We start from the raw sequence: 24,322 nt of genomic DNA on the forward strand, positions 1-24,322 counted from the left end.
GCATATTTTGAGTTTTTTGCTCCCGCAGGGTTCCGGCCTAGAGGCCGGAACCCGAGGAGGCACCCTAATGTCCCTCGCGTAAAGAAGAAGTATCGTATTACTGTTAGTATATGCGAAGCTTTCCCTTTTTTTGATGAAACTAGGCGCGCACGGTGGTCCCGGTTAATTTTCAGCGCGTGCGCGTGGCTCAGCAACCGCGCAAACTGGGTTTGTCAACGAGTCGCATTCGCCGAATCGTGTCGCCCACAAACACAACAAGTGGCTCCAAATCCTCGTCCGGGAAGATTTTCCACCGAAACTCCTCTAGAGCGAGAACGCCGACTTCAAATTCAGCGTGAACAACGAAGGAGAAGACGTCAACAAGAAACCGCGGAGTAGAAGGAACATCGATGAGCACAGCGAAGGCAACGCCGACGCCGACAACAACAGACAGAGGAACAGGAGATTGGAATCAAAGGAATTATGATCGTTTTACACTGTCGGAAACCCAGATTTCTTAGTTTGCCGGTTTCCCCGCAGATATATAGATCAAAGTCTGCAAAGTTTCAGCTCCGTATTACGGCCCGAATAATAATAATTTTCAGGCGAACTGCACCGGGCCATATTTGTTCTTTGTTTTTGTCTTTTTCTAAATGCGGGCGGCGAAATAATGCTAAATGTGCTTTTCAATACACTGTTAACAATAACACTACATAATACGCAAAAAAGAAGAAGAAGAAAGGAAAGAACAACGTATGGACCTTTAACACGATATTCGCGGTTGGTCACCCGTCCAAACCGACCGACAGGGCTTAACTTCAGTGCCGTTACCAAACCGAGTTTCGCGAAGGTTATTGCGAGATACATATTTCTGTAGAGTTAAAAAGTTATTCAGCAGTACTGCAATTGTTTGGTATTAAAGAACTTGATTTGTCAGACACAAATCAGCAACGTGGATCGACAGAACTTTGAACTGGTTTTGTCACCCTATTCTAGACCCAAACGCTCTGATTTATATATCCTATCCTAGAGTAAACTGCTTGAAAACCATACCCTTCACAGCGGCACATACCCATATAGCCCATATATGGCGGTACCACCCCCCCCCCCCCCGCCGGGGGATCGACAAACTCGATTCAAACCACATCAGGAATAGCTCAAATGTCTCAAAACCCAGTCAAAGACAAGAAAGGTGCTATCGTGAAATAACCGGGTTTTGTTCTATATTAAGGTATTCAGGGTTTAATAAACAGTGGTCCATGTGTTTTTAGGGTTAGTTTATTGCGAAATCCCGATTATTTTATTTGATACAAGGACATGCCAGAAAAAATGAACTGGGCCATATTTGTTCTTTGTTTTTGTTTTTTTCTAAATGCGGGCGGCGAAATAATGCTAAATGTGCTTTTCAATACACTGTTAACAATAACACTACATAATACGCAAAAAAGAAGAAGAAGAAAAGAAAGAACAACGTATGGACCTTTAACAGTCTTAACACGATATTCGCGGTGGGTCACCCGTCCAGTTCGTAACCCCGACCGACAGGGCTTAACTTCAGTGCCGTTACCAAACCGAGTTTCGCGAAGGTTATTGCGAGATACATATTTCTATAGAGTTAAAAAGTTCTTCAGCAGTACTGCAATTGTTTGGTATTAAAGAACTTGATTTGTCAGTTCACAAAGGTTCATGGCAAATACATGGACAACCACAAGGAGTCTTCATTCGGGTTTTAAAAGGTCGGGGGCAGATTTAGTGACAACTATAACTAGTTTACTTACTTATAGTGTTTTCACTCACGTGGCCAGCATCTATGCAAATTTATTGGAATAAAAGAAAGCGTTTGCATAAGAAAAGAGTTCAACTCCCACAGGACTGGTTTGGGACACCAGCATGGCCGCCGTTTCATTGTTTTGGGACACCAATATGGCCGCCGTGACGTCATGTGAAAACACTCTATTCAAGTTAATTCATTATATATTTAGTATATGAATTGAAATCTCTTTTAAAAAAATCTATTTTATCAAATACCAAGATACATTAGCCACCAAATTACTAAAAGTGTTTTAAACCAAGATTCTTTTTGGTGAGTGTTTGAGTTGGACTCAGGTTTTAAAGTCTGAATTTGTCAAACGTTTAGGCTATTTCCGAGTTCCAAAAACTCCCACTTTCAAAACGAGGCTTAGTGCAAAATCTTTCTGGTAAAAATCAGATATACTGTATGAGAATAAGAAGTCACTTCCTTATCAATGGCTTCCCACTTAGCTTCGCTTTGAAACAGAGGTTTGGACTAACTCTGAAAGGCCTATTAGCTATTTGCTTTCTTACCCATTCTTTGGCTAATTCACAAGACCATAAATTAACGCAAACACGATTTTCTACAATATAAAGATCTGAGATTTTCTCTTGAAAAAAATAAATATATTCATGACGATCGATGCAATTTATTCGATAAAATTTCTCTTCCTCTCCTGGGCAAACACAAAGCGCTTGTGGCGTTCTAGGAGGAAAGTCCGTAAATCGACAAAAATTAGCAGCACATGGCGTTTTTTAGTTCAATAAATGTGTGTAGAAGGCAATGCCCTATATATAAATCAAATCCTATACACTCAATTTGAAATAATTCCACCTAAACACTTTAACATGTAAACTTCTTCCCATAACTATGTGTAAACTAGGTTCTTCCACAAATAAATCACCTTAAAAAGTTCTATAAAAATTCGCAAATTCACGTGTATTGTTCATGTTATAACCTTCAATTTAAAAATTGGATTTCGTTGCTAAAGTGGGTTTCCCAAAACAAGTAAAAAAAAATAAAGACGTTTTGTTTTCAGGACAAACATTCCAAAATTCACTACACTGTTGCGTTTTTAAGTGAGGCTACTTTCACCGGACGAATTTTCGACCGGTGGAAGATTTGTGCGTTTAGGTGTTTCGTTCACATAGAATCACCCTAACCGCGCGAAAATTTAGACGCCTAGCCATTTCAAAATTTGAACCCGCAGTGTGAACATGACCAACTAAATTTTTTCACTGTAAAGGCGTGGTTGCATGGATGCGTGGCAACTAATCTGAGAACATGTGAACGTAGCCTGGGTTATTAGAGAGCTCTAGATTTGAGGACGAGAACGAGTAACAGGGCGAGATTTAACTCAAAGTTTTTGTGCATGTTCTAAAAAAAGAGACACCCCGGAGAAGTTCATTTTACTTTTTTGCACCAAAAAAGTTAGAACGGTTATTTATACTGAACGAGGTTAAGCCCTTTCCCGATAGCAAAATGATAAAACTTCTTACATTTGATAACTTGTTCCCGCCAGTACGACATTCTCGCTAAAACTCGTAGTAGAATGACAACGGCTATCACGTTTTCCCGCCAAAATGACGCTGGTTCACGCGTGAGCAATACTCAGTATTGAGAAAATCTCGTACTCGTGGTAGTTTTTGTCTCAGAATCTAAAGCTCTCTATATTGCTGTTTAGCTTTGCTTCTTGACCCCATTGTTACTAGACGGTTTTAGTCCAAAACTACTGCCTTTCTTGGAGTCGCTAAAATGTAGCAGCACTTTGATCATAATGTAACCTAGAAATGAAATAAAATAAAGAAGTCAAGGATAAGTGGTGAAAGTGAGTGTGACCAAACACAAAAAGATATCGTAATCTCCACTAATAGTTCCAGGTGGCTGTTTCTTGAAGCTCTTTTCTGTCCCTTTCAGCGTAATGTTTGCGTCAAATATTCAAATTGGGCATGCTGATTTTGGGAATTAAGGCTCAGAAATTTTAAGCTAACGAAAGAAATCCGGCAAAACAAGACTAATGTTTTTTTTAAAACGCGTCTAATTTCCCGGGACTTTCAAGGAACGGGAACCTGTGTGTACACAAAACTGTCTTAAAGGGGGTAAGCTGTGGGATTATAAACAGAAAGGTAAGGTTTAAGTGCCCATAACCTACAACAACTTAAGTTATTTATTTCAAAATCTTGGTTACAAAAATAAAACCTAAAAAATTGTTATCTTTGTTCATTGAAAGTAGACATTTACGAGAACCTCTGCGAAAAAATTTTGTGACTGGAACACACGCCATTTTTTTTGAATTCTTGGAAACGTTCAAATTTGTCGCCATTAAGGCAATCCATTCGGCTTAGTCTTCTCTCAAAAGGTATAACATGCCAGTAGGATGCGCTGCAGTTAGATGTAACTACACAGGTTGCCTCAAAGGAGGGATAAGCAAGCAGAAAATCCCGCTTTTCAGCTTCTGAATTTGTCTCATAACGTCACATTTGAGCCTGTCAATTTCGTGATCAGCGGAACCGAGGTGTGCCAAAAAAAATTTAAACAAAATAAATCTACGAGCAAATATTGTCGTTCAGAAACACGCTTTTAATAAAAGGCGTTGTGTTCTGTATGATTCCAAGATAGAATAAAGGAGACAGAGACGGCATCCCCCATACACACCCTATTCCATAGGTAATTCGTCTCGAGTTATTTTTAAGACCATAGATCCCAAGGGGGATTAGACAACAGCCAATCACATAGCGCGAACGTGTTCCGCGTGGATGACCCACGCTCAGAGCCACGCGTCCTTCACGAATTGACGTAGAAAAAAATGGCGGAATACGCGGAGAGCGATATTGCTATTTGTTTTGTCAACGAAAACGACTAAAGAGAGATTTCTGCTAAAGCTGTGTCAGCGAAACGGAAATTAAAAAAGAATCGCCCTTCTTCTCTTGTATAGAGCTAACAGTACAGCAGGGAAATCCTTAACACACTGAATATTCTCTCAGGATCATTTATAATTTACAGTTTGAAGAGAGCAATTTCTGGTTTGATATTTATTCTTTTTTATTCTTTTATTATTCAACAAAAATAACACTTGGCGTCCTACTTGCTTTATTATACAAACGACCGGTTTCAATAGACCGGCGAAATTTCTCATTTTATTAAAGCACCGAGGTTACGACAACTTCGAGTTAAACTGATTTCACGGGTTGTCAAAGAGTCCAGCGATTCCCTTTTCCCAGGTGAGCGCCGACTCATTTCGCTTCAATATTCAGAAATTCTCTCGATCTCTTCACGCCTTCATTGCCTTTCGCCCGACATGTTTTGCACGGCGTTTAGTCATGCGCAACCTCCACGAAACATCCACGCAGCCCGCGAGGTAACTTTATCCCAATTCTAAAAATAACTCGAGGAATAGAGTGTGTATGGGGGATGCCTTTTTGTCCCCTTTATCCTCTCTTGATGATTCCCCCTAGTATTCCTGTTTTAAATTTATTTGAATAAAACTTACCTATAAGGGCGATTGTTCCAGCAATAATAAACGAAGTTATGGAGCCAGAGATAATAACAGAGATAATATACCACAAAAGCGGAAGGCTCAAAACAACATTCCACGCTATACAAGTTATAAGATTTCTTAATTTCCTAGGGTACTCATATCTCTCGGCGGGAAATCTACCATGTTCAACGAAGTAGCTCATTCCTTTGTCCTAAAAATATAATACATTTTGCGTTACAAAGGGTTTTGTTTTTTAGTTTTATCAGTGGCTACCGTTACACTAGCCGTTTTACCCATGCGCAAACAGGTGTTGCCCAAAGGGAAGAAAACTTTTTGTGTGAAATGGCCTTCCCCAGAGTGAAATTTTCTCGGTGAAAGTTCCATAGATACGTAAAAAAGAACAAAAGAATTCCCCATGACAGTTCCCGGAGGTAAGTTCTATGGATTAATAAGAACCCAAAGCGTTTCAACCAATCACGAGAAAGTGAAAAGTACCCAATCAGAAATCACGTCTTTGATTGCTGTGTTCATTTTGTCACCAAGTTCTACGCGAAACTAAGGTTCAACCGGGTATCGAGTGCTGTTGGGTGTTTTCATCTTTATTAAATTCAAAAGCGCTCGGAAGTTTTCTTAACATCAGTGGTACATAATTCTTCCTTAAGCAGTCATTGGAGCCGTGGACCAGTATTTAATGTCACGCTTGCCACACGAGGATTGCCGTCACAGTCTTCTTTCCTCTGCTGTCATGTTGCATAAGTTCAATATTAGCAACGGAGGAGGTACATGTATTTGCCGGAACACTTATCGTCTCCCAAACAGATGATTGACCTATAGATGCTATCCTCGTTACTGATACTATAGTCTGCTACACAGCTACACAGCCGTTTTTAGTGTTGCGTGACGACACTAAAAACGGCCGTGTAGCAGACTACTGATACTAATGCGCGCGAGAGTCGTGACCCTCGCAGTAACAGAACATGAGTTTTCGAAGTTACGAACCAATGGACAATCAGAAAAGCTCGCTACATGTGCAATGTTCACAATGAACTCATTACCTTTTCTTGGAAGGCTTTCCTACACCAGTTTGAAGTTTCTTCAACGGTGTCACAAGGAATGTCTTGAAGCGGGAATCGCCTACGTACAACAAGAGATACAGGCAAACATGACAGAGATCAATAGTATGTCTAATAAGCCTCAGAGTTCTCTAGTTTTATATCTGCAAGTTTGAAGTCAATCGCGACCATAACCTTCGCTGCGCAAAATGGTGGTCAAATTTCACCTTAAAATGCTACGCTAACACATTTGAGAAAGTTATCGTTCCTGTTGAAAAACGTGATTCAAAAACATACCCAACACACATAGAAAAAGGTTCGGGCCACATTAAAAGCAGTTATAACGCTTTTTGCTTCCAAGCTTAAAGTTCATTCGCCTTTTCTAACGCCTGTGAGTTGATTCGCGTTTAATTGATTTGAAAGCCTTAAACTCAAACCAGGATTCGCTGACATTTTCCATGACAACCTCAAGCCCAACTGAACTCTGGAACTAGCCTCTCGAAAAGTTTCCCATAAGATGATAATTGTTTGGCTCGTTCAACGTGTGGGGCGGAGGGGGGAAGGGGGGAAGGGGGGAAAAGGGGGTTTAAACCTCCCAACATTTCCCGGGCTCCCACCTCGATCGCGATCACGTAATGCTGGTCTTACAGTTAATTTACTGTCGCTTAAGCTGGAATATTAGTAATTCTGTGGTTGCTTGTGATTGACGTATAACGAATTTTTCTAGTGGCAATCGTGAGACAAACGATGAAGAAGCCTCCCATACACATAACATAATCAAAAATATCTTTCATTAAATTAACAAGATAAATGACCTCACTCTGTGAGCAGCATTTACTTTATGGCTTTTAAGCCCCAAGGGGGTAAACAGGATTCAAAACGAGGGGGAGGATCCGGTCGGCGGGGGCAGTAAAGACCATGATTTGGGTACCTCTTTGGATAAGATGAATTAGACAGTATTTTCTAAGCTGGGATTTTTTTTGTGTGGAGACACCAGGATGATTATTCTAAATGTGAAACATTTCATTTTAGATTGTATGATGAATAAACAAACAGAAACTTTCAATTTGTACTGTACTGGTCTTACCTCACCCAGAGATGAACATCACTGCCCTCACCCATCAGCATTTTAGTCAGGTTAGGTTCCTTGTTCTCTGGAAAACCAACTTCGAAATCATAGACTGCGGGCACTAAAAAAAAATATTACAAAAGGCATCTAAGGAGTCAACTTATATTTTAAACAACTCACATATTTTCGTTGTTGTTTTTCTTCCTCTAAAGCTTCAAAAGCCTTCTTCCTAACACGAATTTTTGAAACATTTTAATTAGAGAAACATGTGGTATTCATTATATCAGAAACAGTCATGGGATCAATAAAGTAAAACAAGTACATTCCCAAGCGGGTTCCCCCACACCCAAAACACTGGGCAAGCACCCTATCCACTGACAAACGGAGAGACTTGCGGAGAGCAAGGCCATATACTAGGTTCACACGCGACATGCGTCTTGTATAGTGCCAGGATCAACAATAACTATATCTTTAGTTCAAGGAATAGTCAAGAGATAGAGTATATATGTAACTTCCTTAATGTGGTCTTTGGGCTTAGCAGTGACTCGCTTCTCTAGAACAAGTAGTTCAGCTATTCTGTTACCCTTTGTTTCGGAAGTTAGGGATTTTCTCATGTTGCAAACAAGCTTAAAAAAGACCATCTTTTTATTTATCACAAATAGATAACCATTACTCCCACTTACATTCATGTTTGAGGAACTGTGGTTAAAACATTAGGAAATTTACAATAATGCTTAGATTTCTACATGACTTTCGTTCCTTTCTTATTTAGGAAATGATAAATTGTGAAACTGTCATATTGTGTTGTTCTGGTTAGTGACTGCCATCTCACCTTTGTCCTTGAAGTATTGTGCAGTCAAAGCAAATCCCTTGGACCTTGGTAGAAGATGGTGCTTTAACTCTGGTAGGCCGTTTGCTCGAGCATATTCTACACTAGCTTCTACTTTTGCTTTTGTCAATCTTGTTCCCTCCGCAAAAATTGCCAACTGAAAGTGAAAAAGTTATAAAACCCTGTTTTGGATTTCTTGGTCCTTACTTTTCCCTGGGTAGCAGGCATCATTTCTTTAGCGCAAAAGGAGAAATATCAAAGGTGCGAGAGGGGAGAAAAGGAGAGGAGGCCTCCTCTCTCCTTCATGTGTTCCTTTTGCATGCTCTATAAAAACTAACTAAAAACAAACAAACAACAACCAGCGCCTGCCATGCTAGCCTGAGAAAACATCTCACACTTCGCGACACCACCACTGGTTTCCCCACGAAATGACGTCTGACACACGAGCACAGAAATTCTCCATACTGATGACGCATCACTATCCAGATCTGGGTAGTGCTTCTGATTGGTTGAAGCAAATTTCCCATGCGGTTTGGCCAATCAGAGGCACTACCCAGCACTGGGTAGTGCTGCGTCATCAGTATGGAATTTCTGTCCTCTTTTCTCAGACGTCATTTGGCGGGGAAACCAGTGGTGGTGTCACAAAGTGTTGGCTATCCTTACTTGGGATTGAAGGGCTATAATTTATGCAAAGAGATCCCCTCCAAAAAGCAAATGAGTTGTTGAATGAAGCCCTTCAATTGAGGTGTGCAAGGAATGATTGCAAACAGGGCATCCTGGCAAGCCAAGCTAAATGTCATTTTTTCTTAAGCTCAAAATTACCTGATTTTTGAATGTACAACTGTACATGTAACTTTTAAATCATTCACACAAAATTCCTTTTCAAGACCTTTTTTTCTCATCTTTGTGCCTTGTGCTGGAAAAATTTGACGTGAAAAGTTGAGTTTGAGAACGTTTGTTGAGTAAACAAGAGAATGACTTTAAAAAGTGTGCTTTACCTACTCAGTTTACAAAGGATGGTGACTCCATTTTTTGCCTTTGTTTTGCAAAATGAAGGAAATGCTTTAGTGGCAAAAAGCTTAGTCTGCACCGCGGGTGTAATCTAACCACAGTTAGTAAAGTCAGCGAAGCAGTGCCAATATCCTTGTCCTGGACAAGGATTTTGGAGCTGCTTTGCAGAAAGACTTAACCAGAAGTTTTGTTCTGTCTGTGGTGCAGGCTGGACCCGAGTTGTTCTAAAGGCAGATGGTGCTATCCTATATCAGGTAATGTTCAGCTAAAAGAAACAGCCTACAATTCAACAAACAACCAAGAAATGAACATCAAAAATAATATTAATAAATGGTGATGATGATGATGATAATAATAATAATAATAACAACAACAACAACAACAACAACAACAACAACAACAACAAAGAACTACCAACCCAAAATGGAAAGGGAAAGTCCCCAAGTGTGCTCAAACTTGATTCCAGAACTTTTCGATCCTTCTGCCAGTTTCGACGCAAAAACACATATTCAGTGCACCACCACGAGAAGCCAATTATCGGTAAATATTTCAAGTAACCCTTCATGTAACACTTGCAGGTCTACAAAATGGAAAATAGCATTACTTTAGAATCAATGTTTAAATGAATGTTGGTCTACTGTGAGGGGAGACCATGAAGCATGTAGACATGAGGTCTAACATGGAGCACTTCTCAAAAGTCAGAAAAGGCCAGCAGGACCATGGTCAGCCAAGTCATTTTGACAATGAAAATAATGGGCTTTTTCCAAGAGTTCTTGATGATATTAAATAAATTTCAAAGAAGTCATGAGGCAGAAGTTTGTAACTCAAAAATACAGACTAGGAAGTCTTAGTTGAAAAATTCAGCAGTGAAATTGAATTGCTCAGAGGCCGAACAAGCCTTTAATTTGGTACAAGTACATTTTCACGGTAAGCACATTATTGTGTAAAATTGCATGATTGCAAAATCAAAGGGTAAAGGTATTGTTTCACTGCTCCACCTACATTTGTATGATTAAACAACAAAAAAACAGTATTCTATGTATCACTGATGATCTATTGATTGACCGTACATCTATACCAATGCTGGTAGGTTCTCACCGCCAATACTCCTGCTCTGTCTGCGAGTGTATAACCAATTAGCCAGTCAACATCACTGCGGTGATTACACACAATAATTGCACTTTCTTTTCCAAGTTTATCAAAATCTTCCTTTGTTCCATACAGTTTTATATCCAGTCCTGACCACCATTCAGCGAGGAACGTTAACTCTAAAAACAAAAAAAATGATATTCTTTCACTGGGATACAGTATCATCAATACAAACAGCCCCACCCTAAGTTTGCAGTGCAACACCATTGTAACAAGTGTCAAAGAGATGAAAAAAATTAAATTGTTTGTTAGTCAAAATTAGCCTGCAAATACAGCGAACTCTCCTCAATCCTTACCACTGGGAATAATTATTTTGCGGGAGAAACACCTGTGATTTTGCAGCCAAAAGAGGTCCCCTCCAAAAAGGAAATGAGTAATTGTATGAAGCCCTTCAACTGACGTATGGGAGGAATGATTGCAAACAGGGCATACTAGCTAGCCAAGCTAGAGGTCATTTTTTCTTTGGCTCAAAATTACCTGATTTTTGAATGTACAACTGTACATGTAACTTTTAAATCATTCAGATAATATACACTGTCAAGACCTTTTTTCTCATCAATACAAACAGCCCCACCTTTGCAGGGCAACCCCATTGTAACAAGTGTCAAAGAGATGAAAAAAATTGTTTGTTACAAAATTTGCCAGCAAATACAGCTAACTCTCTTCAATCCTTACCACTAGGGATAATTCCATACTGATGATGTACAGTTTGTAAATCAAGGTCTAAAGAAATAAACCGGTGGTCATGGGGTTCTAGATGTAAATTTGTTCAAGTTTATATTCCTACTGGTCTACATCACAAAGTAGCAGCAAAACTCAAACTCTTCTTGTAAAGAAGAAAAATATACCATGAATAATGGCTGTTTTTTTAATAGATTATTGCCTTTATATTTAAATGATAGATAAAAAAACGTAATAACTACATCAACCCATCAGTATTGACCAGATTCCAGACAAATAATCATCATTACATTTATCAGCATAGAGTTTTTTGGGCAGAATTTGATACCTCTCAGGCTGCAAAATATCCCTAGCAACGAGGAGGGTGGAGAGAAAGCTGTATTGTTCACAAGCCGTTACAAGCCATGGTTATGTACATGTATTTTATGAAAAATGAGGCAATGAATGTCACTAATTTTGGTATAGCAGGGTGTTTGTTATTTCCCAATGAAATGAAGCCTACTAAATACCCAGCAAAAGAAAAAACGAGGCCAAGAAAGCAAAAAAATAAATAAATAAATAAGAAGGAGGCATGGAGAGAAAGCAAAAACAAGAAGTCAAGACTGTTGCATCACTTCTAAACTCAAAAACTATATCGATATTTTACTTTCGGCGCAAGTCTGATCTTCAGAAGCTAATATTTTGCATCAGGATCCAAAGGTCATGAAACATACAAACTGTAAAGGGCTTAAGTTTTAGCTTGAAAGGCTAGACAAGCTTCAAAAAGCATTTCTTGGCAAAATTCCCAGGAGCAAATGGGTTAACAAGAAAACATCATCAAAGAAATCAAACAGACATTCGGTCAGCTGTTAGTTACTAATAATCAATTCCAAACTACCTTTAATAAATAACAAAGTAGAGGAAATTAACAAGAATAATGATTCACACCTTCTAGAACCATCACCTGGAGCAATTCCCAGTGTGTGGAATAATAATTGCCAAAAAAAGGTAACTATTATTCCATACACTTCAGTGCAACATAAGAATTAATCTAAATAATTATCTAGAATCAATTAATTAAAAAAGACTTCTACGGCATACAGATAAATGTAATAAATTAACATTATCACTATCTGGTACGTTCAAGTCTATGACATTGCTTGATTTTTAGTTTGAAAGGCAGACATGGCCTTAGAAGAGACACAGACATCAAGCACGCATGTTGAAGACATTCTAAGGCAAATCATTTGAAAAAAATCTCTGTGTAGTTCTCACTTTAATTGGACTGACTGAATTTACTGAATTTTAAATGGATTGTCAAGGGTTGTTTTTTATTTACCTTTTATTGAGTTCTTCCTGTTCTATCATTATCATTCTTAAACAAATTAAGAAAGAAAGACCATGTTTTGCCTTGCTGGTTTTAAAAAACAAGCTCTAAATAAGCACCATCCCCAAACAAAGTCCCCGTATTTGTTGTCCTCATGTAAGAGCTACATCAAAACTGAAGCAAAAAATTTAGCAAATGTCACAGCACTCTTTCAAGAAAATACGATAAATTGACTGTGTGAGAAAACCTGCCTGCAACATTAGTTAAGACTATTGTACAGTTTGCCCTGTTTTAGAGAGGAAAAGGAAATGCTCCCTTTTCAATATGTCTAGACATCCCAAAAAATGAACAGTGAATATATAGATCAAAAAATAAGGTTGGGAAAGATTAAAACTAACACTAATTTTCAAACAAAGAACAATATTTTTCTTTTTGCTTGAAAATAAACAAACAAATTCTTAAATCCAAATAAAAGAAAGAGTGGGTGAAGTCTGACCAATTTGGACATAATACACCACAAAGATAACAGACAATTTGGCTAGAAATTATGCAAATAGTTTCTAACTACCAAACTACATTACAGATGATGGAACATTCAAATTGGCATACAGCCAGGGAAGACTGAAACGTTTTAGGTTTTTAAATCATAATTATTTGATGAAATAATCCAAGAGAATCTGAACATTCTTTGGTAAGTACTCATATTTTTGTTTACAATAAGTACTGATTGACACCATGTCAACTCAACTATTTGGACATGAATCAGAAAAAATTAATAATTATTTAAGGTGACTTGGTTAGCATAGCTTAACAAAATGATTTTTGCACTGAGCATGAAATTAAAGTGCACATTATTTTATCACTAGAGTTTTCGACTCGTGTCTGAAAGGTCGTGGGTGCAATGCCCGTCTGAAATTCAGATATTTTTTCTTGAGCTCTCCACTCACGTTATTCTATTTATGAATCATTCTTTCATTGCTTAAAAATGAAATATGCAGTGATTGACTAAGAACTGAAAGTTGTATGCTTATGTCTGAGCTTACTATTCACATATATTAATATTTAAAAAAAATGCCTGTTTAACTGCTATCTTGACATTGCATTACATTATGCATTAAATTACTGCTAGTCTGCCGACACCGAGTTACATGTATGATTAGGTTACAGGTAATAGCTAACTTGCCAGCAAGGTTTCCTGGGCGCAAGGGCTTCGTTTGAGGACAGAGACTTGATTTAATGTCTGGTACTTTCACATGAAAAAGAGTCCAATAATAATTTACAACTCTTCTGAGGGTGTGGGTATATCCCAGAATAATTTGCATAGAAGTTTGAGCCTTACAAGTAAGTAATCATGTTCCCCTTATTTCACCTACAGTTTTTTGTACTAATCTGGTAACGAGTTAGCCATTAGCTAGCCTTGATGCCTAATCAGGGGTTCTGGTAAAATTTTAAGTACAAACTCATCATGCACAGCAATGAATCGTATGCTGCACTTATTACCAAGATTAATATGACCAAAAGAAGCTGGTCTTTTTGCCTTATCTTTCACCTGTTCACTGACCAGAAATCTATGTTGTACAATAACACCTTTTGCTTTACTAATCCATGGAACCTGTCCATTCACTTTTCCCTTATTTTTCCCAAATCATTTGACATGAACAAGCCAAACATAGTGACATTTAAAATTAATTTCAACAACCCAAATCTAGTTTACCAGTCCTGGATTAGTGGGCTGCTGCCCAGGACAAACAGTAATTAGAGTAAAAAAGAAATTTATTTATGAAAATATTATATATTTTTATAATCATGTGTCTGGCATAAGACACATGCAGCATGTGCAGTACATACATTATACTGTTACAGTACATTCTGAAGATACATGCTGATGGACATACACAAACAGCTGGCAATGGAAAAAAAATGGCAAGAAGAATTAAAAAAATTAAGCCTAAGAACAAAAGAACAAGAAGCACTTTGCAGCTTAGTTCAAACACTGCTGCCTGGTGTGACATTAATTTATTTACACAAGCTTCCTTTTGATTTTACATTTGACAAAAAGTCAGTGATTGCTGTTCAACTGGTGAAACTGACAATGCTTGCTATTAACATGATGCAAAATGCCATTCAACCATTATTTTTTCAGCTTTCAACACAACACATCACTTGAGCCATTCTCTGGAGAGTTGCCAACTAGTATCTTGAATTTGCATAATCCATTCAGGCATTTCTTGCATGAATCAAATGTTGAGTAGAGTTTGTTAATTTTTATATGGAAGAAAAGTCTTTTCTAACATGGGAGAAGTAAGAAATTTACTCAAAACTTGAGCAACGGCTGTAGAATCTTGAAGCAATCAAATATCGAGAGAAGAGAGCCAACAGCCCACTTCCAAGTTCCAAAAACCCTCACCTTCGAAATGAGGCCAAGTGCACAACCTTTCTTGTGAAAATGAGTTTTAATTGCAGGAGAATGAAGAATCATTTCCATATCAAAAGCTGAGCGCTTAACCTCGTTTTGATACAGAGGCCCACAGGAACCCTGAAATGGTCTATCATATGTACTAGAAATTTAACAAACTTTAAGGCTGTTCTAGTTTGATGAGTCTCAATTCCCAACTCAATTCTCTATCCATGATCCTCAAAAGGATCGAGAATCAAGTGAAGTTAAATCTGATTGCTTTTGCGCTGGAAAAACACAATTATGCTGATAAAAGGGAATAAAAAACTTCAAGCAAGAGGAAGGATCCAAGATATATACCATCCTTTTGCTAAAAATCTCTGATTAAATAATTTTATTTTGTTAGAAATAATAAAAAATAATTGGTATTTGTAAAATTTACATTACCTACAGTATAAGCTCAGAGCTTTTAAAAACAGAGTAATAATGACCAATCTTTCAAAAATTCATCAGCTAGAATAAGTCAAACTGCCAGCTGTGATCGGTTATCCCTCCTTATCACGGAATTAAGATGAGGGATTGGACCTTTTGGCTGTTTATAAGGTCACAAGGCCACCGCTGGCCAGCATTGTCTCGCGTTTAACTTAGCCTAAATTACATTTAGCCACATTTATGGGCAGTTTGCCATAATCACAGAGGATCTGGAAGGAGTGATCTGAAGAAGCTTGAAAAACCCTTCTGAGAATTTAACTGCATTAGCAATTAGTTGTGGCCATATGTTACATATCAATTTTGCCAGAGCAAAGAAACAACATTTTAGAAATAATTTATTTTTGTGGGTGAAAGGAGGAGCCCACAATCCTAATCTTCAAAATGCTATTATGCATGAACTGCATGTATGAAGCCAGCTTCATTTAGCTTCCATTAAAAATGAATGGAATGCATCAAATGCAATCTGATCGAGTGCATTTGCAACTTCTATCACTTGTAATAAATCATGCGTGTTTTGACCATCTATCACATGAAACTTGGGCAAAGCACAGCATTTGAGCAAAGCGTTTTGGCCTTTGATCGTTGTCGCGTGCACTGCGAAACCTTCGGTTATCTGAGACTAACAGGTCTATACGTGTAATCATGTACTTACGGCACCAATGCAGGTAAACCACATTTAGGTTGGCCCATCTGAACAAGTCTTTCTTTATAAACCAGAGTGGCAACAAGAGAAGCTGAAATAAGTTGATAATAAGACCACTGGCTAAGAATACCAATACAAGCCATAACCAAACAATCGGTAATCGTTTAATGAACGACAACAGACTCATTGTGTGACTCCTTTGTCAGTTATGCTGGTCTGCAAAACAAAAACAAAAAAAAGTTACATCTGGTGAGCAGAATTCAAAAGTAGCCCGTAGAACACTTCAAAATTAACATTACACAATATAAACAGTCTTTCGGACTGTCAAACAGTATGGTGTATGCAGAAAGGTGTTGTCTAATGGTAGTTAGTGTGTCAGTCTTAACATATAGTAGACTGTGGCATGAGACAGAAGAACTGTGAAATCAATTCTGCTCATCAAAATTTTTTTGGGGCTAGTCGAAATGACGTTTAGGCTAGTAACTACTAGCTTCAGCTTGCCCAAATGGAAAGCTGTAAAAATTACTTCCTTTGCACCCTGTTATTTCTCGACTCTTTCACAGCTATAAAATGCATCTGCAGGGCTGTCAACCCCTTAAGTATTCAAAAATTGAGATTATTGATTATCATAATGCACAGCACATGACATCACTTCTCCAAAACCGCACAAAAAAGATGTTGGAATAAAATTATTGTAACATTTGACCTGATTGATTAACTTGCCACCAACCACATTTAATGTTAATAAAATAGCTCAATAAACACAAAATATTTGAAATTTCATTGTCAGAGAGTTGAGTCTACAAGAAATGGCAAAACTTTGGTGATTATATGTCCGGGAGATTTAAGACTCTAATCTGGAGATTAGGAGATCTGGCTCAAAATCTGGAGTCTCCCGGATTATCTGGGAGAGTTGACAGCACTGCATCTGTTAGATGTTTTGGGCCTTTTTACAAAACGAAATGACAGATTTCTTCAAAGAGTAAAGTCCCTACCCTTTCATATACCTGAAACCTGAACAAGGTACCCCCTTTTGGGCGGAGACTTCCCCCATAGGTCATTATAGGGAGTACCAGCCCCTTCTCCAGTAACAAAGTATGTTGCTAGGTTGAGAAGTGTAATTTAATTTACACAAATACTGGGGCACTTCCAGAATTTTACTACAAGGCTGTTTAAATGTAACTGTTTGAATTTTCTAGTTACTATCAATGGGTTTCAGGCATTAATGGTTTTAGGTTAGGGGGCTCAATAAATGTACCCCATAAACCACCCCTACGAAAGCTCAAGGTCTAAATCTATGCTAGAGGCACCCAAAAGCAGCAGTATTGTGAAAGCGTGGACTTTGCACCCCAGAAATGCCCTCATTAAGGGGTGACTAAATAACCATTTACTAAAAACAAAGTAAACAGATTGAGTAGTATTGCTGGTAAGTTTATGAGTTTGTTACATCTGATAGCTTTTATTTTATATAATTTGTGAAGAGGGATTTTAAGAATAACATTACATCAATATTTGAGATAACAGGATTTAGGACTGTGCTGGATGCACCATTGGGGGTTAGACAAAGATGACGTGAAAATGATCACAACCAATCTGACCCCAAAGATTTACTATTTGTACTTTTGCTTACACTGACCACTAAATTAAGTGTCTCTATGAAGTATGAACACTTACAAAACCTCAGTGACATTTTTGTTGAGAGCTTTAATAGCCCTCGTGCATGTATATATGTGACAAGCTAGACTGCCACGTTAAGTTATATGACACTGCTATCATTCTTGAAAAAAATGTGTGCCCATTAAAAGAAGGCAATTTTAATATACCAGTCTTAAATAAATAAGCCGATCCTTTCCTAGAAATTAGAAACTTCATTGGACGACGAAGATTGACTCATCTTGACTCTTCCATAAACGCTGTGATTGACAAAACCACACGTGTTGATGCAAAGAAAACTGAGTCGATCAAAGTACAAATCCACTCAATGGCTCTGAAGAGGTTGCATGAATAGTGCACGCTAGTTTCATTTTTCGCATGGATCGTGTCCTGTCACATGTAAGACAAGTGAACGGCTAGAAAAGCCTTACCTGTTAGCTCACGACTTCTCCAAGGTATACTAACTTCTCCAACGTTGAAAGTAGCCTGTTCGGAAGAGCGCCATTTTGGTGTTACATGACGCATATTTTGAATCCGCTGGCTTCCTTAGCCTCTACCCCTATCCCCAGGGCTCTCTCCTCCGCATTCGACCAACGAAGCGCGCGGAGGACGTCCACCTTACCTACCAGTTAAACTTTTTTCAGTGGCTGACCCTAGCCCTCTTAACTTGAGAGCAGGGGAAAAAGAGCTCTTAAAATAAACCCAAGTGAGCGCGGTTCAGGCCAAACAAGCAAGGCAAGCCCCAAATCTTATGAAATTATAAAATCTTGCACCTCTCGTTCTCGGTCTACCTTGATTTGGGTAACCATAGAGTTCCCAAAGCAGCACTTTTGAAGCAGTTTCTTCACTGTAATGAGCAAAATGTCCAGTTAATCCGCCTTATCTTTAAATCTGGCGGCTGAAAAATTTTAAACAAGCCTTACAAATGTGAAAAATGGCTACTGAAACGGCAGTTTACTGCAAAAGTAGCGAGAACCGTGGCAAGGAAAGCAACTTGCCGTAGAAGAAAACTAACACGCTTCGTACTGCACGTGTTGACATCACCAGACGGTGATTTCTAAGAATGCATGTCAAAATGATTGGTCTTTTCGCAAGCGAACTCGCTCTGTCTCGAGGTCCAACCCCTTACCCCTTTCTGATTACCGTGTGGCACGAAATTTTTGCGGGTTCTAATTTTGGCGATTTTTGCGGTTTTTCCAGCGATCCGCCAAAATAAGTTCCCGCAAATAAAAATTACCGCAAACTTTTTTCCGGCAAAAATTTAATTCAGAGTAACTATTCTCTAACTTAAATTCTCTACCCAAAAATACAGTACTAAGAAATCGTGTCTGTTCAATCACAACTTGTTGCTTTCATTCAGAAACAACGAAATACTGGTTTACTGTTTGAAAATGTGTATTTCTATTACACGTACTCAATATAAACGAAAGTATTATCAATGCTGGGTACTGGGTACTTTCTGAAAATCGTAACAATTACTTCCCAGCTGGAAAAACCAATCTGTCCTTTTCGCAAAAATTAGTTCCTGCAAAACACAAAAAATCGCCAATCCGCAAAGATAAACTCTCGCACAAATTTCGTGCCACATGGTATATACCATTTTTGACATAAAAGGTACCCCTTTTGTTTACCTTTTATTGGCATGTAGTAAAATCTTTGAATGCAGAGGTCCACTTAACGCGTAAATAAAAGCGACTGTTCTTTCTTGTTCGATCTCTAATGCAGAGATGCTACTGCCAGACTTCATATGAATTGGGAATTAAAACAAAACTGAATGCAATGCTGGTCATACGGCAAAGGGCTGAATGAATGGCCAATGAATATTTCTGTTAACAAAATTAGCCTTCTTCAGAGCCGAAATATTGGTCTGAAATAAATCAGCCCTTTGCTGTATCGCCAGCCTTGCTTTCAGTTTTGTTTTTATTGGCAAATGGTACCCCTTTCACATACCAAGTTTCCAACTTTGCATCCCTTTTTAACGGCTGTAAGGGCATTTTACTCATAATATGAGTAAATCGCACAAACGTAACGTTTTCCGACTATCTCACAGCGATAAATTCAATTTTTAGCCTTTTTGGGCCTTAAATCGATCGAAATGACCTATTTACCAACACTTTCATATACCTGAGGCTCTTAAAAGGTATTCCTTTCGGGCGGAGCCTTCCCAAAGGCCTTTATAGGGATTCTGCCCCCGGGCCTGTAAGTATCTAATATCCTTCTGTCAAGATGGCTGAATCTTACGGAAACAAAACTGAAAGAAAGAGCTACATGGTCCGCTTTTGTGGCTAATCAGAACCCAAGATTCACTTGAAGATATTTGCTGCAGGAGCCCATTAGTGGCTCTTTGCTATTATTCCTAGCCTGGATAGAAGGCGCTAGGAACAAATGGGTGCAAGAGAGAACGGGCGAGCGTGAGGGAGACGCTACGCAAGCTAAATTATTCCACAAGTGACGTCAGTGAATGGCTTCAGCGGAAAAATAGCAAAATTATCCACGATTGACTTCACACTAGATAATGTCGCGACAATTAAGTTTGGGCAGTTCAAAGGAGGATTTTACAGCTTTCAAAGTGAAGACTTAATGGCCGAATTAGTGACTAAAATCGATAGCAAGAATACGCAAAAAAAATCACGCGGTAGATGTCATCAACCTTTAGAGGAATATCTGCAAACAGACGAACAAAATAAAACAAAAAAAGCAGGCCGTTTAGATTCTTCACTGTTTAGGAGAAGGCAAATGTTTTGAAAAAATCTTACACCCTTCTCGATCTTCAATAATTATCTAGCGGGTGTTTGAAGGGGGTAAAGGAAATTAAAAGGCGAACATGTGCAAGAAGATGAAGGGCGCGCAATTCAAACTTCTGCAACGCACGCAAAATTATTGTTAATAATTTTTTTTATTGATAACCTTTAGATACCAACCAGCAATCATCTAACAATTGTCCATTCAAACGATCTCCCAAATCACCACAAGGAAAACTTGTACACATGCCCTCTTTTAAGAAAGCCGGAATTTTTGGCTTGACCTTGTTTTTAATCATCAATTTAGACTGACTGACGTACATAAATAAAGCTATTTCAATAGAATTGTCAATGAATGGAATAGCCAACCTAATGAAGTCAGGGAGAGTAAAAGTATTTAAAAGTTTCAAAAATTGGATTTCCTCTTTTCAGAGGGAGAAGCAGTAATTATAGTTTTTAGAACTGTTTTAGTGGACTTTTTTTTATTCTATTGTTATTTATTTAACTTTACTCTTCCTCAGCGGCGTAGGCGCTTTTTGGATGTTTCCCTTCTAACTGATGCAATTTGTTGTGATTGTTATTATTTTTGGAGAAAATGTTAATATACTTTTCATAGTTTATGAAGATTATCAAATAATAAAACGCAACTCTCACGTGTTTTCTCACGTGCCGTATGTCGTGACTTTGCCCTCATTCAACTTCAGTTCAGTTTTGTTTTCTCGCACTATCTTAACGTCAACCAACGGCTTGTTGATATGGTTCGTACGGTCTAAACAAAATGCAAGCGTCATATCTCGAAAGTTATTCCTCACTTGATCTTAGTTTGAATCACTATTCTCGGTTGTTCAATCACAAGACTCGCGGCGAGTTTTAAACCAATTGCAAGTAAGCTCAAAACCAAAAGCGAGCGAAATGTGCTTGGCTTGCGCGTGAAAACTCACGTGTAGCGTTGCTGGGCAAGGTTTCAAGATTTGATTTTTTTTATTATCTGGAACTAGTGGAAGTCTTTGTTGTGATTGACGGGACAATTTACCTCAATTTTGGTATTATTTCAAAAAATTGAAAATGCTCTTATCATCTCTGTCTTCTTAATAGGTACGCAGCTGATAGGGTTAAACAAGTTGAACTCAAGTCTAGTTTACTTGAAGTGAAAAGTGTACAGGACGAATCATGTCATTAGTTGTCCCATTGATAGAGCCAGAAATAAATAGCCCACTCATGGAACAATCTTACAACACTATAATTAATTTTCTTTACCCATATTAACCGTTAAATCACAGAATCAGTGTTTTTCGATAACACTAAGTATCTATTGATAAACACATTACAAGTGTCATGTATTGTAGGTCAACCCCTGTGGGGGGGAGGCACTCGTTATTTGGCCTAAACGCCAATGCAGCTGAACTGGGTATGGTTTTAAGGTCTTAAGTCTTTAACAAAGTATACAATTTCGCTGTTTGGCGTCTTGAAGAGGCTGTCTTTTTGAACCGGAAACCTCTAAAAAATGTTGGTGATGAGAGGTCTATATTTGGGGTACCAAAAACTAAACATTTCATGAAGTTAGTTTGAGATGTTGCTTCATTCTGTATGCATAAAAACAAAATCAACGTCATAAACTAGAGTATCTTGTTTTAAACGGGTTGGCGAAATGAACGATTTTTGTCTTGATCATCGTCAGTGTTTGGAGGCCTCGGCGGCAAACCTCTTCCAAAATTTCTGTAGAGACCCTCTCGGGGGAACCGATAGGATGCTAGTCCCATCAAGGGGGTTATATACACCCAGAAGTATGCCGCCGGTCAAAAAAAAAAAAACTTTTCAAGGGAAACTTACTTTGAGTACAAAATGAGACCTTGCAGTTTATATCAGATCCGAACAGGGATACAGTATATTAACTTCACAACTTCCCTTTGCTTTAATCCATCAGTTTCCCTGAGAAGTTAAGGTCATCTATAAAGCTCGTACAACTGAGTGCAAGCGCAAATAGCAATCGGAATGAACTTTTTTAATGCCAATTAAATATCGCATATTCCTGGTTTGAAACGAAGTAAAAGGGTCGCCTTGTTGGTTTACTATGCAAAAAAATCAGCGTAAAAAGCAGGTCTGACTGTACAGCTGTGGGAAGATATTTTCTTCCAACACATGAAATTCCCTGAAGAAGTCAGGCCGCGCGTGACGAAATATTGCAAGAGTATGTACAGTATTCTAATAGCTGCACAAGTCAGCCTTCATTTTCACTGTTTGCCCACTAGATCCATCAGGATACAGCACCTTAGTTTTTTACGTTGGCCCTTGCTATTTATTTCTGAAAAGAATACAATTTTTTCCCGTAGAATTCACATGAAAGTTCCCAGCGGAGGGAAACGCTTTTGTCTCAGTTGTCACTTATGGCCCCCGTTACGTCATCAGGAGTAACCAAAAATTTGCCTTTAAATGTGTGTGTGTGTGCTTTTAAATAAACTTATTACTTTCAACTGAAATGCCCCTTAAACTTTGTTATATGGTTGTTGCTGGGGCTTTCATCAAAATTCATTCGGATTATCAACGTAGGTAAGTTCTAGATTTAAGTTCTTGGAGGAGGTTTTGCAAAAGAGCGAACTATAGGTGACAATTAACTAGCGACAAAAGGGAGCGACCATTTGACTCCATTTAACGGTGAAGCCGAAGTGTTCTGATACATTACTCTTTGAACATAATTCATTGTAGATTAATCATGACCATGTCCGGCCTGAAGCTTTAAACAAAAGTTATATTGCGTTTCATTGGTTACCTGTCGAACAGCATATTGCGCACTTTAAAAGTCGCGCTTATTGGTTACCAGTAGCTTATATTCGCACAATGTTACATATATCTACTCGCTTTCTTTGTTCTTCTGGCAAACATTTGCTTGTGGAACCCGGCGCCATTTAATCCTAAAACTTACGGAGACGGGCCGTTGGTTTTCTCTTCTATTAAATGTTAAGCTGAGAACTCTGTTGATTCCTTTAAAAGGAATCTAATAAATCTAATAACTCACTTAACAAATTAGAGTTTACTTTTAAGTATTTACATATAGTCGGTGTATATCTAGAAACAAAACTGAATGCAAGGCTGGCAATACGGCAAAGGGCTGATTTATTTCAGGACAATATTTCGGCTCACAAAATTAGCCTTCCTCAGGGTCAGAGCTACACTGAAAGTCGCTTAAAGTACATTTGATAGTCTTTTGTAGTTGTTATTCATCTTACAGCTAAACGCGGTAAACTTAAAGAGCTATGCAATATAATAATGGAACTTTATTTGTGTTTTTGATTGTACAATTATAAATCTCGTTACGTATAGGCAATTTGCAAATGCTGCTTGAGATTGAATTATTCGAAAAAGAAGAAGAAGAAGAAAAGAAAAGAAAATCAAAATTGCAGTAAGTCTGGGCTATCCCAATTCCTATTTCTACAACAAAAGTTGTAATATGTTGCTCTATAAATGGCTATATTTATCATTTTCTTGATTATATAATGTAATAATGATAATAATAGTAATAATAATAGCTGATAATAATAACAATAATATAACATTATCATTATTACATTATCGGTAGAAAACAACATTCCGTTTTGTAGGAGGGGAAATTTGGACGACGCCCAAAACAATGGCCTCGTTTCATATACTAGTTTCATCTTTTATCTGCCCTAACATAGTCTTGCAAAAGTCCATTACATCGTCCGAAAGACATTTCATTAAAACTCATTTCCAAAACACTTGAGCCGTTTTAAGCTGGGTTTTGCTATTTAGCGACCGGGCTATTAAAAATTAGGTGATTAGTTAAGTTTAGCAAGGAGAGATCAATGGATATTATGTAATAGGAGGAATTGTTCCGCTGACACTTCATATGATAGGTCATTTTCATTGTTGCTGTTTGTTTTTCTTTTTTGCCTTCAGCTGATTTTCTGCATATCACAAAAACTGGCGAAATGTTTTCGCATGTGATCTCCAACGTTTGTCCATGTGTTCAGTCCAGAAAGATTCGAAGCAAAGTGAAGGTGGATTCACGGAATTAAACTCAACTACAAACAAAA

General features: G+C 38.1%; 2 protein-coding genes across 2 annotated transcripts in view; both read right to left on the bottom strand.

The window, feature by feature from the left end:
• LOC140922259 (ribosome production factor 2 homolog) overlaps positions 1–24,322 on the bottom strand; it is a 368,864-nt gene that overhangs the window by 302,861 nt on the left and 41,681 nt on the right. The window lies entirely within an intron of this gene.
• On the bottom strand, positions 1,242–18,097 carry LOC140922221 (1-acyl-sn-glycerol-3-phosphate acyltransferase gamma-like). The gene is made up of 9 exons (XM_073372207.1): positions 17,961–18,097; positions 15,886–16,092; positions 10,309–10,478; positions 9,629–9,790; positions 8,203–8,356; positions 7,389–7,491; positions 6,305–6,383; positions 5,262–5,460; positions 1,242–3,555 (listed from the first exon to the last, which is right to left on the bottom strand). Exons 2-9 carry the CDS (start codon positions 16,061–16,063, stop codon positions 3,452–3,454), a joined length of 1,149 nt encoding a protein of 382 aa, XP_073228308.1. The 5' UTR covers positions 16,064–16,092; positions 17,961–18,097; the 3' UTR covers positions 1,242–3,451.

Source organism: Porites lutea, chromosome 1, assembly GCF_958299795.1.
Source record: "Porites lutea chromosome 1, jaPorLute2.1, whole genome shotgun sequence".
Lineage (NCBI taxonomy): Eukaryota > Metazoa > Cnidaria > Anthozoa > Scleractinia > Poritidae > Porites > Porites lutea.